At 39.6% G+C, this 15,196-nt stretch overlaps 1 protein-coding gene across 2 annotated transcripts in view; it reads left to right on the top strand.

Moving 5' to 3' along the window:
- The window catches only part of PTPN22 (protein tyrosine phosphatase non-receptor type 22), a 54,029-nt gene that overhangs the window by 32,576 nt on the left and 6,257 nt on the right, over nt 1–15,196 (top strand). For both annotated transcript variants that reach the window (XM_053592552.1, XM_053592553.1), the window contains exons 16-19: nt 1,794–1,821; nt 5,850–5,933; nt 7,351–7,466; nt 11,700–11,730. In XM_053592552.1, the coding sequence (XP_053448527.1) occupies nt 1,794–1,821; nt 5,850–5,933; nt 7,351–7,466; nt 11,700–11,730 (259 nt within the window). The remainder of the gene's footprint in view (nt 1–1,793; nt 1,822–5,849; nt 5,934–7,350; nt 7,467–11,699; nt 11,731–15,196) is intronic.

The following is a 15,196-nucleotide window of genomic DNA, read 5'->3' as shown; positions in this document are numbered from 1 at the left end:
TGTTAGCTGTGATAATGTATTATGTAGACCAATTTGTTTGAATGACAGATGTGCACATTATTTAAGATATATTTTGGAATAACATTTCCTACTTCTGGAATAAAAATCTATGCTTCAACAATGTTATGCATTTCAATATATTCTGCATACCAATTATCTTAAAATTTCAGATACCAACAAAGCAGTTAGCTAAACAAACATTTAAAATGTCCTACAATTACAGTGCTGGCAGGAAAATATTGTCTACTTTTTAAATTACCCTTTTAGGCTTGGCGCCCATAATCAGTGGTTAGGACACTGGCCACATGCACCCGGGCTGGTGGATTTGAACCCCACTCCAGCCTGCTAAACAAACAAACAAATAAACAAAAATAGTGGGGCATTGTGGCAGGTACCTGTAGTCCCAGCTACTTGGGAGGCTAAGGCAAGAGAATTGCTTAAGCCCAAGAGTTTGATGTTGCTGTGAGCTGTGATGCCATGGCAGTCTGAGGGTGACATAGTGAGACTGTCTCAAAAAAAAAAAAGTTTTAATGTGCTAGTTATTGGTATTCTTGTTAATAATAGGCACTTATATAGTGGTATTTATTGACTGATTTATTTTTGAGATAGGGTCTTGCTCTGTTGTCCAGGTTAGAGTGCAGTGGTATGATCATAGTTCACTGCAGCCTCAAACTCCTGGGCTCAACCAAACAGTCCTCTTTGCTCATGCTCCTGAATAGCTAGGACTACAGGTGCTTGCCACCACACCTGGCAGTATTTCCTCCTCCCTCCCCCTTTTTTTTTTTGTAGCAATGGAGTCTTGCTATGTGGCCCAGGCTGATCTCAAATTCCTGAGCTCAAACTCCTTGACCATCCTCTGGGCTCAAGTGATCCTCTGGCCTCAGCCTCCCAAAGTATTAGGATTACAGGCATGAGCCTAATGGTCTTTATCCTAACAACTCCCAAAGCAAAGAACAATTACTCTTTTTCCAACGTCATGAAGTAACTTCAATATTGACAATTTATCTCTAAATTTTCAGGGAAATCTTCTAAGTAGGACAGATGTCAGAAGGCGATCAATTTAGGACTAATTACCACGGGATATGAAAATCCCTGTAAGAGGATGGGTGCGGTGGCTCACGCCTATAATCCTAGCACTCTGGGAGGCCAGAGCCAGGAGATTGCAAGTGTGAGAGCCTGTCTCTAAAAAACAGCTAGGGGTTGTGGCAGGTGCCTGTAGTCCCAGCTACTGGAGAGGCTGAGACAAGAGAATTGCTTGCGCCCAAGAGTTTGAGGTTGCTGGCATCACAGCACTCTGCTGAGGGCAACAAAGTGAGACTCTTGTCTCAAAACCAACAAAAAAAAAATCACTGTAAGAATGTGGGCAGTACCTGTGGCTCAGTGGGTAGGGTGCCGGCCCCATATACTGAGGGTGGTGGGTTCAAACCTGGCCCCGGCCAAACTGCAACAAAAAAATAGCCAGGTGTTGTGGCAGACGCTTGTAGTCCAAGTTACTCGGGAGGATGAGGCAAGAGAATAACCTAAGCCCAGGAGTTGGAGGTTGCTGTGAGCTGTGACGCCACAGCACTCTACCCAGGGCGATAGAGTGAGATTCTGTCTCTTAAAAAAAAAAAAAGAGTTAAGAATGCCTTTTGTGATTCAGCACACTTACAACTGAGGACAAAGAGTTTACATTTTATAACCACCTTTATAGGTATATGATGTATAGTTTCGAAAGTGCCATTCTTTGTTTTGAATTTGTATAATTTATATACATATTCTTCTTTTACTTTTCCTTTCTTTTTTTCTTTCAGAGTGTAAAACTCCGGAGTCCCAAATCAGGTAAAAATTTCCCTTGGCTTTAGATTTTAGACCTAAAAATCTGTACCCCAAGATTGACTCATTAAGTTTAATTTACCTCAGGAGGTTCCTTGATTCCCATAATAAGTTCCACTATTTATTTTTTACATCTGGTTTTCCCAGACTAGGAATTTTGTTTTATTAAGGACAAGGTGAAGACAGATTTTAGAATTCTGCTCCTTAATGGATAACCATTTAAAAGTTATTTTAGAATGTTTTAAAATTTTGCTTCATTTCCATTACATAGGTTTTACCATTGTTAACCGTGAGGCTCTAAAAAGCCATCTCTGGTCACCTCGTTCTTCAGTTTGCCATTCGCTTCTTCAGTGCTTTCCTGAGATGTGTTTGTTTTATACACTAAATAACAACAGCTAACATGTATTGGGCATTTATTAGGTACTTTGCATACATTATTACAGGTGGTAGTTAGCTTTAAGATATTTATTCATATTATATTATTTAAACATATAAGTAGGCAATATAACATAGAGGTTAAAAAACGTGGGCTTTGGGAGTCAGATAGACTTTAATTTCAAATCCCCACTCTACGAAGAATTATCGAACTGCATAACCTTGGTTAAATCACATACTGTTTTCTAATTATCATTTTTTCTCATATGTAAAAGGAGGAGAATAGAACCTTTTGTGGGATTTGTATAAGGATTAAGGGAGATAATGCATATAAAGCATTTAGCACAGTGCTTGTCAAATAATACATCCTCATTAAATATTACCTATTACAATTTTATTAATCATTAAACGAGCATTTACTAAGCAATTTCTGTGTACCTTACACGGTGTTAGAATCATTAGGATATATATTTAATGCTTATGTTCGGGTAGATAAAGCAAATACCCAACCCTTAATGATAATCTATGTGGCCCTTATTAAAGTCACTAGAAGTTTGGAACAACAGAATGGTGTATCACTGGAACGGTTAGGAAACGCTTCTCCGAGTAGAGAAGAAAGAACTTTAAAGAATTTGTATAAACACAGAAGGAAAAGGAGAGAACTGCAGGAGCACTGTTAGGATTAGCCTAACAATGACCCAAAGATAGACATGGGTATGATGTGTACAGAGAAATGGTGAGTAGATTATTATTCCTGCAATAGAAGTTCTACTTTATGAAAGACAGAAAAATAAATTTAGGTAGACAAGATGTAGCAAGATTCTGAAAGCCTTACAAGCCAGTCAGATGAAATATCCAGAATGGGCATTAAGACAGAAAGCAAGATTAGTGGTTGCCAGGGGTGAGGGGAAGAGGAAATAGGGAGTGACTTCTTTATGGGTGCAGGTTTCTTTTTTTAGGGTCATGAGAAATGTTCTGGAACAAGATAGTGGTGATAGTTATATAATATTGTGACTATACTAAATGTCACAAATGGCAAATCTTTTATGCATTTTACTATACATACCCGAAGCGAGGTGGAGGGATTTAGATTTAATGCAGTATTAGCCATTGGGGTCCTTAACAGGGGACTATTGTGATAAAATGATATTTTAGGAAGATATCTGCCAGGATATCATTAACTAATAGCTTTAATTCTCAAAATATTTCCTAATGGCAGTGGAAGAGGATAAACTACTTCAGAGTAGCTATCAAATATTTAAATGCCTACTGTCCTCAGTCATTGGGTTAGGTGCTAGAAATAAATATTGTACTTTTGTATATTACCCAGCAAAAATAAGAAAACTTTGTTTTTTTTTGAGACAGAGTCTCACTATGTTGCCCTTGGTTGAGTGCTGTGATGTCACAGCTCACAGCAAACTCAAACTCTTGGGCTCAAGTAATTCTCTTGTCTCAGCCTCTCAAGTAGCTGGGACTATAGGTGCCCGCCACAACACTTGGCTCCTTGTTGTTGTTGTTCTTGTAGTTGTCATTGTTTGGCAGGCTGGGGGCCAGGTTGGAACCCGCCAGCCCCTGTGTATGTGGCTGGCACCCTAGCCGCCTAGCTACAGGTGCCGAGCCAAAACTTTTTTTTTTTGAGATAGAGCTTCAAGCTATTGCCCTGGGTAGAGTGCCATGGCATCACAGCTCACAGCAACCTCTAACTCCTGGGCTCAAGTGATTCTCCTGCCTCCACCTCCCAAGTAGCTGGGACTACAGGCGCCCACCACAATGCCCGGCTATTTTTTGGTTGCAGCCGTCATTGTTGTTTGGCAGGCCCAGGCTGGATTTGAACCCGCCAGCTCAGGTGCATGTGGCTTGCGCCTTAGCCACTTGAGCCACAGGCGCTGAGCCAGAACACTTATTTATAGATGAATTCCAAGGCCTAAAAAGCCACAATGACCAATGATAGGTGAAACTCTAGTACCTAACTGCATTTTTGTATTTGAAAGGCATTAAAAGGGGGCACCTGTAGCTCAGTGAGTAGGGTGCCGGCCACATACACTGAGGCTGGCGGGTTAGAATCCAGTCTGGCCCAGCTAAAACAACAATGACAACTGCAACAACAACAACAACAACAGAAAAAAGCAGCCTGCTGTTGTGGTGGCACCTGTAGTCCCAGCTACTTGGGAGGCTGAGGCAAGAGAATTGCTTGAGCCCAAGAATTTGAGGTTGCTGTGAGCTGTGATGCCACAGCATGACAGCTTGAGACTATGTCTCAAAAAAAAAAAAAAAGAAAAGGAATTAATGTAATATATAATAATACTCAGCACTAACAAGGAGACATTTATATCAACAGACCACAATGTACATCTTTAGAAGTTTACATTGTGGAAAAGAAAAGAAGCTAATATTGTGTGAAAATAGCTCCATTAATTAAAATTCTTTATTATGAAAAATTTCAAACACATATTTTAAACCTACCAGAGAGGATTATCATAACAATAAAATTAATAATTCCTTAATAGTATCTAATATCAAGACTGTGTTCAATTTTTTTCCAATTGTCTCAAAACTGTCTTTTAACAGTTGCCTTATTTAAATCTAGATTCAAAGTCTACACATTGCATTTGGATTATATGTTTCTTTACATATTTTAAAATCTGTAACAGTTCTGTTTTTATATATTCTCCATGCCATTTATTTGTTAAAGAGAATGGATCATTTGTCTTAAAGACTGCTTAACATTCTGGATTTGGCGAATTGTATCGTCATGATTTCAATCAATATGTTCCTCTATCCCTAGGATTTCATGTAAAATGGTAGTTAGATCTAGAAACTTGGTTAAATTCAGTCAGGAGCTGGGCATATAACTGTAATTCAGTTATGGTGGCTCATAACTATAATCCTAGCGCTCTGAGAGGCCAAGGTGGGTGAATTGCTTCAGTTCAGGAGTTTGAGACCAGTGTGAGCAAGAGGGAGACCCCATCTCTACTAAAAATAGAAAAAAATTAGGCAGGTGTGGTGGCACAGGCCTGTAGTCCCAGCTACTTAGGAGACTGAGGCAAGAGAATCACTTGAGCCCAAGAATTTGAGGTTGCTGTGAGCTATGATGCCACAGCACTTTACCCAGGGTGACTGAGACTTTGTCTCAAAAAAAGAAAAAAATTCGGGTGGCACCTGTGGCTCAGTGAGCAGGGCGCCGGCCCCATATACTGAGGGTGGCGAGTTCAAACCCAGCCCCGGCCAAACTGCAACAAAAAAATAGCCGGGCATTGTGGCGGGCGCCTGTAGTCCCAGCTACTAGGGAGGCTGAGGCAGGAGAATCGCCTAAGCCCAGGAGCTGGAGGTTTCTGTGAGCTGTGTGACGCCACGGCACTCTACTGAGGGCAATAAAGTGAAACTCTGTCTCTACAAAAAAAAAAAAAAAAAGAAAAAAATTCAGTTTCAACATAGGTGAAACTGAATTCACTTTTGGGTGAATCATAGGCTCATTTGCTAAAGAGACAGAAGAACAAAATTCTAGAGGCTCCAGTCATTGTTCAGATAATTTTTTATTTGGTGGTTGTAGGTTAAGATTGATTAATGGAAAAAATTATAGAACTCCAAAAAGAGTCATGATTTATCGCTTTTAATTGATGGATTTCTTTGCTTTGTTGTATACTTTTTAAAAATCACAGATCTACATCAAGATCGTTCTTCTCCCCCGCCACCTCCACTTCCAGAAAGAACTCCAGAGTCTTTCTTTCTTGCTGATGAAGATTGTAAGTAGCAGTAGTTTCTCTTCACAAAAGTTATAACAATGATGAGGTAAGGGCATTGCCTGTGACACAAAGGAGTAGGGCGCTGGCCCCATATGCGGAGGTGGTGGGTTCAAACCTAGCCCTGGCCAAAAACTGCAAAAAAAAAAAAAAAAAATTAAAAAATGATGACGTAAAAAGATTAACAGTAAAGTAGGACCTAAATGGAAGAAGAATGATCAAATAAAAGAGTACATTTTATATACCCATAAGGTTCCCCAGAAATATTAGGCAATTAAAAAAATTAAAAATAGGGCAGCACCTGTGGCTCAGTCGATAAGGCGCCGGCCCCACATACCGAGGCTGGTGGGTTCAAACCCCGCCCCGGCTGAACTGCAACCAAAAAATAGCCGGGCGTTGTGGCGGGGGCCTGTAGTCCCAGCTACTCGGGAGGCTGAGGCAAGAGAATCGCTTAAGCCCAGGAGTTGGAGGTTGCTGTGAGCTGTGTGACTCCACGGCACTCTACCAGAGGGCGGTACAGTGAGACTCTGTCTCTGGAAAAAAAAAAAAAAAAATTAAAAATAAAAGCCCTAGGAGTTTGAGAGCAGCCTGAGCAAGAGTGAGACCACATCTCTACTAAAAATAGGAAAAAAACTAGCTGGGTATTTGTAAGCAAGGGGATCACTTCAGACCAAGAGTTTGAGGTTGCTGTGAACTATAATGATGCCATGGTACTCTACCCAGGGCAACAGAGTGGGACTCTGTCTCCAGAAATATATAAATGAATAAATAAATAAATACCCATAATATGTAGTAAAATAATGCTTAAAAAAAGACAAGCTAAGGCTAGACATAGCAGCTCACACCTGTAATCACAATACTTTGGGAGGCTGAGGAGGGAGGATCACTTGAGGCCAGGAGTTCATGACCAACCTTAGCAGCATAGTGAAACCTCATCTGTACCAAAATTTTTTAAAAAATTAGCTTGTGCCGGGCGGCGCCTGTGGCTCAGTGAGTAGGGCACAGGCCCCATATGCCGAGGGTGGCGAGTTCAAACCCAACCCCGGCCAAACTGCAACAAAAAAATAGCCGGGCGTTGTGGCGGGCGCCTGTAGTCCCAGCTGCTCGGGAGGCTGAGGCAAGAGAATCGCGTAAGCCCAAGAGTTAGAGGTTGCTGTGAGCCGTGTGACGCCACGGCACTCTACCCGAGGGTGGTACAGTGAGACTCTGTCTCTACAAAAAAAAAAAAAAAAAAAAAAATTAGCTTGTGCCAGGAGTTTGAGGTTATTGTGAGCCTTGACTGCACTCCAGCCTGGGTGACAAAGTGAGACCTGTCTTCAAAGAAAAAAAAAAAAAAGAAAGTCAAACATTACTGAATATATACCTATACACACCTGACAGCTTAAAGAGATGTGACTTTTTTTTTCGTTCTCTTTTTAAGGTATACAGGCCAAATCTATAGAAACTTATTCTACTAGTTGTTCAAACATCATGGAAAATTCAACATCTTCTAGACAGACATTGAAGACTCCTGGAAAAAGTTTCACAAGGAGTAAGGTAAAGAAGATAGTTGGGTTCACTCACATGGTGACAAAACAAAAAAAGAAGATGGGAGTTTTAGAAAACACGCCAGAGACTCTCTGCTATTGAAGGTCCCCTCGCCTCAGCATTAAGAAGAAAAATTAGATTAAATATATTTACTAAAACTGTTAATCTTACAACAAAATTAATGGAAGGAAACCAAAAAGAAGAAAAAATACAACTTAGTTAAGAATTTATTTCTCCCTAATTAAATTTGATTCACAAATTTAAAAGATGCCCCCCAAATCTATCAGATTCGTTATTCCTGGAACAAGACAATCTGATTTCAAAGTTCATATGGGGAAGGGAAGGAGAAAGAATAGCCAGAAAACTGCAAATAAATAAATAAAAATAAAAGCAATGAAAGGAGGTTAGTCTTACCAGGTATTAAAATATTATAAACCCTTAATAATTAAAATAGTATGATACTAGTATATGAAAAGAAACACATATCAATAGAGTAAATTGGAAAGTCTAGAAATAATTCCAAATATATGAAGGAGTTTAGTATATGATGAAGGAGGTGTCTTAAATCAGGGGAAAAGGATAGATGGTTTATTAATTGTCAGTGGATCAAATAGATAACCACTTGGGAAAAAATAGGATCTGTACTTCATATCTACACCAGGATAAATTCTTTAATGGCTAAAATATTTAAATGTTAACAAACAAATCAACAAAAAGCCCTAACCCATAGAAATACTAAAAAACTTAGAAAGATTCTTTTATAACCTGGAAGTATGAATGATCTTTTTAAATAACGACTTAAAAACTAGAAGCTGTGGCTCGGCGCCTATGGCTCAAGTGGCTAACATGCCAGCCACATACACCTGAGCTGGCGGGTTCAGATTCAGTCCAGGCCCGCCAAACAACAATGACAGCTGCAACCAAAAAATAGCCGGGCGTTGTGGCAGGCGCCTGTAGTCCCAGCTACTTGGGAGGCAGAGGCAGGAGAATCGCTTGAGCCTAGGAGTTGGAGGTTGCTGTTAGCTGTGATGGCATGGCACTCTACCCAGGACAACAGCTTGAGGCTCTGTCTCAAAAAAAGAAAAAAGAAAAGAAAAACTGGCTCAGTGCCTGTAGCTCAAGCAGCTTAGGGCACCAGCCACAAACACTGGAGCTGGCAGGTTCGAATCCAGCCTGGGCCCACCAAACAACAATGACAACTACAGCTTAATAATAGCCAAGCATTGTGGTGGACACCTGTAGTCCCAGCTACTTGGGAGGCTGAGGCAAGAGAATCGCTTAAGCTCAAGAGTTTGAGGTTGCTGTGAACTGTGATGCCATGGCACTCTACCCAGGGCAACAGCTTAAGGCTCTGTCTCAAAAACACACACACACACACACAAAACCCAAACAACCCCCCCCCCAAAAAAAAAACCCAGAAGCTGTAAGAAAAATGACATATAAATTCAACTAAGCAGAATGGAAAATTTCTCCACAGCAAAAAAAGAAAAATTACCTTAAAAATCAAAAGAAGGCCAGGTGTAGTGGCTCCTATAATTCCAGCACTTTGGGAGGCTGAGGTGGGAGGATTACTTGAGGTTAGGAGTTTGAGACTATCCTGAGCAAAAGTTGAGATCCCCTTCTCTACAAAAATTAGAAAAATTAGGTGGATGTTGTGGTATGTACCTGTAATCCTAGCTATTTCTGGTCTGAGGCAGAAAGTTTACTTGCGCCCAGGACTTGGAGTTTGCACCGAGTTATAATTATGCCATTGCACTTTAGCGTGAGTGACAGAGAAAGATCCTATCTAAATAAATAAATAAATAAATAAATATAAAAAATAAATAAAATAACATAGAACAAAATGGGAAAAAAGTCTGCAATAAGCATCATAGCAGAGGTTATTTCTTTAATATACGAAGAGCTCTTAGAAGCTCATAGAAAATAATCGCCTTGAAATAAAAATGAGCAAATATATATGATCAGATAGTGCAGAGAAAATAAATGTGTGTGGTCTGTCATTTAGACATTTGATATGTTCAACCTCATTCATAATAAGAGAAATACAAATTAAGAACACAAGGACATATTGTTTTTCATCTATCAGAATAGCAAATCACAAAAGTTTGAGCACATTAGCTGTTAGGGAGACTATGGGGAAATAAACACATTCCTATATTGTGGGTGGGAATGTCAAGAAATGTCAACTGTTACAACTTGTATGAAAGGCAATTTAGTAACATCAAAATTACAAATGCATATAGCCTTTGACTCAACAGTTTCACTAGAAGTGAAATTCATCCTACAAATATTCTTGCAGGCACATGAAATGAGGGGTATACTAGGTATTCATTGCAATACTGTTTATAAAAGCAGATGACTGGAAACAATACAAATGTTTATCATTAGGGAAACTGATTAATAAGCCATAAGTTGTGGTATAGCCATACAATAGAATACTATGCAGCTTAAAAAAGAATGAGGACTCTCTCAATTATATTTACATATAATTCACTAACTCTTGTTTAAAAAGGAAAATATGATCTATATGCATATTTATTTACATATTCATAAGTAACTCAGGAAGGATACATAGAAACTGATCGTGGTTAACTACAAGAGGAGGGTTATAAACTGGGTAGAAGACATGGATATGAACATTTTGCTAGGATTTAAAAAATTGTAAATAAATTATTCTTTTAAAAACCTAAAAATGGGGCGGCGCCTGTGGCTCAGTGAGTAGGGCGCTGGCTCCATATGCCGAGGGTGGTGGGTTCAAGCCCAGCCCCGACCAAACTGCAACAAAGAAATGGCCGGGCGTTGTGGCGGGCGCCTGTAGTCCCGGCTGCTCGGGAGGCTGAGGCAGGAGAATCGCGTGGGCCCAGGAGTTGGAGGTTGCTGTGAGCCGTGTGATGCCACGGCACTCTATCCGAGGGCGGTACAGTGAGACTCTGTCTCTACAAAAAAAAAAAAAAAAAAAAAAAAAAAAAAACCTAAAAATGTATTAAACATCTATTTATGTAAGAGTAGATTTCTGTTAGGTGTTAGGAAAAGAGAAATGTCATAAAAGACATCTATCTGCCCTTGAAAAGAGTATAGTTTGTTTAGTTGTTTTGTTGAGTTTTAGTTTTTTTGTCTCAAGCTGTTGCCCTGGGTAGAGTGCTGTGATGTCACAGCTCACAGCAACCTCCAACTCTTGGGCTTAAGTGATTCTCTTGCCTCAGCCTCCCAAGTAACTGGGACTACAGGCACCTGCCACAACGCCCAGCTATTTTTTGGTTGTAGTTGTCATTGTTGTTTGGCAGGCTTGGGCTGGGTTGGAACCCACCAGCTCTGGTGTATGTGGCTGGTGCCCTAGTTGCTTGAGCTACAGGCGCCAAGCCGAAAAGAGTAGTTATTCTGTTGGAACAGAACACCTATATGAGAAACAAGAAGAAAATTTTCAAAAAGAATAAAATACCATGAAGCAGATTAAAAAGAAATATGCCGAGCAAGTATGGAATAAAGAAGAAATTTAGGTAGGTTCCTTGAAGAAATAAGTTAGAGATTCCACCATAAAGAAGGTAGAGGACATGAATTTGCTGAGAAAAGGGAGAAGGAGGAACTAACGGTATGGAAGTGGGCCTTCGCAAACAGAATGCAGAATACTCTTAGCAAGCATGGGAACGGCTATGTATCACAGCTACACTCTGAAGCCATCGTGGTTTCTGAAATGGTCCTAACAAAGGAGAGAAGTAGAAACTTTATTTTTCCTTCTTGATACTCTGATAGCATGATTTCTAAATATGTAGTACAAATAGCAAAATAGAATCAAGTGGAGACTTTGTACTAAATTAATGGCGAGATGGGGTCGGCACCCATAGCACAGTAGTTATGGTGCCAGCCACACACACCGAGGCTGGTGGGTTCGGCCCAGCTCAGGCCAGCTGAACAACAATGACAACTGCAACAACAACAAAAAATAGTTGGGTGTTGTGGCGGGTGCCTATAGTCTCAGCAACTTGGGAGGCTGAGACAAGAGAATTGCTTAAACCCAAGAGTTTGGAGTTGTTGTGAACCGTGACACAATGACACTCTACTGAGGGCAAGATAGTGAGAATCTGTTTAAAAAAAAAAAGCAGGATGGAAAAATAACTTTGTGCATATTCATGGCTATTTTTAAAGAAGTTAATCCTTTTGACTTAAGTCTATGCTTCTACTTGATTTAAAGTATTTTGGATTTCACAGGAAAAACTAACATTTTCCCTTTCTTCACTTTTGTAGAGTTTGAAAATTTTGCGAAACATGAAGAAGAGTAAGTTTCTTTGTATTCATGTTGTAGAATATATATATATAAAAAAGTCACTTTCACGATTATGTAATTTTGCTTTATATAACCACTCTGTGAAAAAACTAACAATATTTTTTCTAAACAGAGCCTCTCTAGGGTTCTCTGGGTCAGAACAATCAACCCTGATCCTTGCACACATCGTGCTAGGCTCCACAATGTTAATATTGGGCAGGGATTAGAAAATGGAAATTTCTCTGTTTAATAGACAGAAATAATAATCAGTACAGTGTTTGGCACTACCTTCTCACCCTAGGATGCTGTCATACATGTGTGTTATTTAAAATCCCCAGTAATCTAACCTCTGATGTGTTTTTCTTTGAAAATAGAGCAAAGCATATTGTGAAACAAATGTGTTGACTTCATGCATTAAGCAAAGCACTGACACATTTACATTTTTACCAAGTATTATTAGCAACAAAAGTCTGTTGCTTACTATTTTTGCTATATTGTAATGAAAATAAAGCCCATAGACTCCGGAAACTGTGAGACATTATCTTAGAAATCTTTACTTACAAACACAAAACACATATAACATGGCGATACACTTTTTAAAAATTTGATTCATTTGGTCAATCAGGAAGGACCAAACAGTTACTTGAAGTTATTTTGGTGCTATAGGGAGGGACAAAGAGCCCTGGAAACATCTGATTTAAGATATAGTCTAAGTAGGAAGGTTTATAGTAGAATCTTATTTTTTCTTTTGTGTTTTTACTCTTTCTCCCTATGCATAAAGTCCAGAGTTTTGAGCTAGTTTGCCATCATTGCCATCCTACCTAATGTCTGAAATGAACTGATTTCTTACTCATCATGGCTAACCTATGATTGGAAAATATGCCCTTTCTCCTAAATTCATTCACAAGAGAATTTAAATATTTCAGAAGGAAATTATGGTAGTAAATGGGGAACAGTCAAAAAGCAAAGAACTATGTGACTTGAATAGTCAGCCAAAGATTGATCAGCTTAGCTTATGAAACAATCCTATTCGGGAAGATCAAACACAGAAACAGAGATTCAGACTTCAGGTAGACTTAGACTGATATAGCTTTGAGGTGTGGTGGGGCTCTTAGAGATAGCCTCACTCTCAGTGCTTCCAGGCTATTCGAGGCTGTGCTGTATTTCTATTTTTCAGTTAACTTGATCTTCTGATCTTTTCCCCTTAACTGGCCACTAAAATTGGGCCTGAAGCTTTAGAATTTATCTACCTGTACTTCATATGCACCCTATGCTTCTTAGAGATGGTTCAGAACTCCAGAATCCCTTTTTTTCTCCCTGTAGCCTGGATTTCTTATTGGTACATAGTTAAAGCTGGTCCTACTTTTAATGAAATTAGGATCCTTCATCTGTTATTTTAAGTTAGCATCTAAGCCTAGTATCTTTCATTCATTCAATTGATCAATATTTGGGTAGTGCCTTCTAAGGGCCAGGCTTTCTGGACAGCACTTGGTATATGATAGACATGGCCTCTGCCTTGGTGGAGCTTAGTAAGTCTAGTGAGGGATTATGACATTAGACAAGTAAATTCACAAATACCATGAAATAACGCATTGTGATAAATGCTATGAAGGAAAACAAAAGGCTAATTGTGAGAACAATAACAAAGGGGATCACTTTAGAATGAGTGGTCCAGGAAGCCCTTTCTAAGGAAGTGATAACTGAACGTGAAACACGCAGAAGCCACCAGACAGGCAAACTGTGGGGAGAAGAGCCCTCCACAGTGAGGAAAAAACATGAAGTGTGACGATTTGGTGTGTGGCAGGAATGGAAAAGGAAGCCATCAGAGCTGCAGGGTAGTTAAGTAAAGAGGGGACAGGAGTAAGGTGAGGCTGGGAAGATGGGGGAGGAGTAGTTGGATTCTTACGGGTCATGTTAGAGTTTATTCTGGGAAGCTATTAAAGGGTTCTAGGCAGAGATGTTACATCCTCCAATTTTTAAAAAAGATCATCTTGGCTGCTGTGTGGAGAATGAATTACAGGGTGACAAGACTGGAAGCTGTCAAATAAGATGCCCGATGCCATCTCAGGAAACTTTATAATTGCTCAGAAATCTTTTAGTTCCAAGTGACAGAAAACTCAGCTTAAGCTGACTTAAGCAGAAAGGGAAATTTATTGGCTTGTAACCAAGGATTCAATGATGTAATCAGAACCTAATCTCTCATTCCATCTCTCTCAGGTTGGTTTCACATGTTTAGCTCCCTTGGAGGCAAGCTTTTAGCATGTGAGTTTAGGCTTATGATGGAAAAAAAATAGTTCTTCCTGGTTGTTCAAACAATAGTCCAGTGACTGATGCTGATTGGGTGCGTGGATCTGATTATTTTGGCTTGGTTCACTTGCTCATCCTTGAACCAATTATTGCCAGTGTATTTCAAGTTTTGATTAGGCAAGATAGTGCCATATCTAACATTTAACACTTGGGCCAGGCGTAGTGGCTCACGCCTAGCACTCTGGGAGGTCTATCAGGGTAGATTGCTTGAGCCCAGGAGTTCGAGACCAGCCTGAGCCAGAGCAAGACCCCATCTCTAAAAATTGCTGGCATTGTAGCAGGAGCCTATAGTCCCAGCTACTCTGGGGGCTGAGGCTAGAGAATCACTTGAGCCCCAGAGTTTGAGGTTGCTATGAGCTGTGATGCCACGGCACTCTCACAAAGTGAGACTTTGTCCCCCCTCCCAAAATACATATTTAACACTTGTTACATGTAGACACTGACCAATCAGGAATGAGATCAGACTTATGCATCTGGTGTAGCAATGCCAATGTACCAATTAGAAACCATTTTTCCTTATAGGTCATTGCCTTGATATAAAGGTAGAAAACAGCTTTGCTGGAAGTATGAGAACTGAAGACTGGGGAAGGATGGTTTCCCAAAGGAAAATTTAAGTTCTATTGCCAGAAGGGGAAATGAATGCTAGGCAGGCAGCATAAAAATATCTGTGATAAGACAATATGCAAAATAGCAGCTCCTTTTGATATGTGGAGAATCTTTGCCTCTTTTATTAAAAAAAAAAAATTTACCTTTGGGACAATTGTTTTCTTCATGAGGCACATATACAACTCAGCTCAAATGTAGTAGACTATTGACGTCTCCTGAACTTCCTTACCTTTACCTACTTCAAATTCATGTCTCCAACTTCCCTGTCTAGCTCAAGGCTTGGCACATAGTGGGTATTCAATGAATATGTACTTTAATTGGATCTGATTGAAATTTACTATGTAGTCTAGTGATTCATACTCAACTACCTCCTGGAAGACAAAGGAATTTTTTGAACCCTAATATTAGGTGTGTATGGGCAAACACATGTATATAGTTCTCACATTACATTCTGAAAATGTTGAAAACGCCACGAGAAAGAATATTTACTAATTTCTCCCCATTTATATGCTGTTTGTTTAGAAAGTTTATATAAACTTGAAATTATGTTTTTTTTCACTGCAAC

This window comes from Nycticebus coucang, chromosome 5, assembly GCF_027406575.1.
Source record: "Nycticebus coucang isolate mNycCou1 chromosome 5, mNycCou1.pri, whole genome shotgun sequence".
NCBI classification, from domain to species: domain Eukaryota; kingdom Metazoa; phylum Chordata; class Mammalia; order Primates; family Lorisidae; genus Nycticebus; species Nycticebus coucang.
The sequence above is the reverse complement of the archived record's forward strand: the minus strand, read 5'-3'. Positions and strand labels throughout refer to the sequence as shown.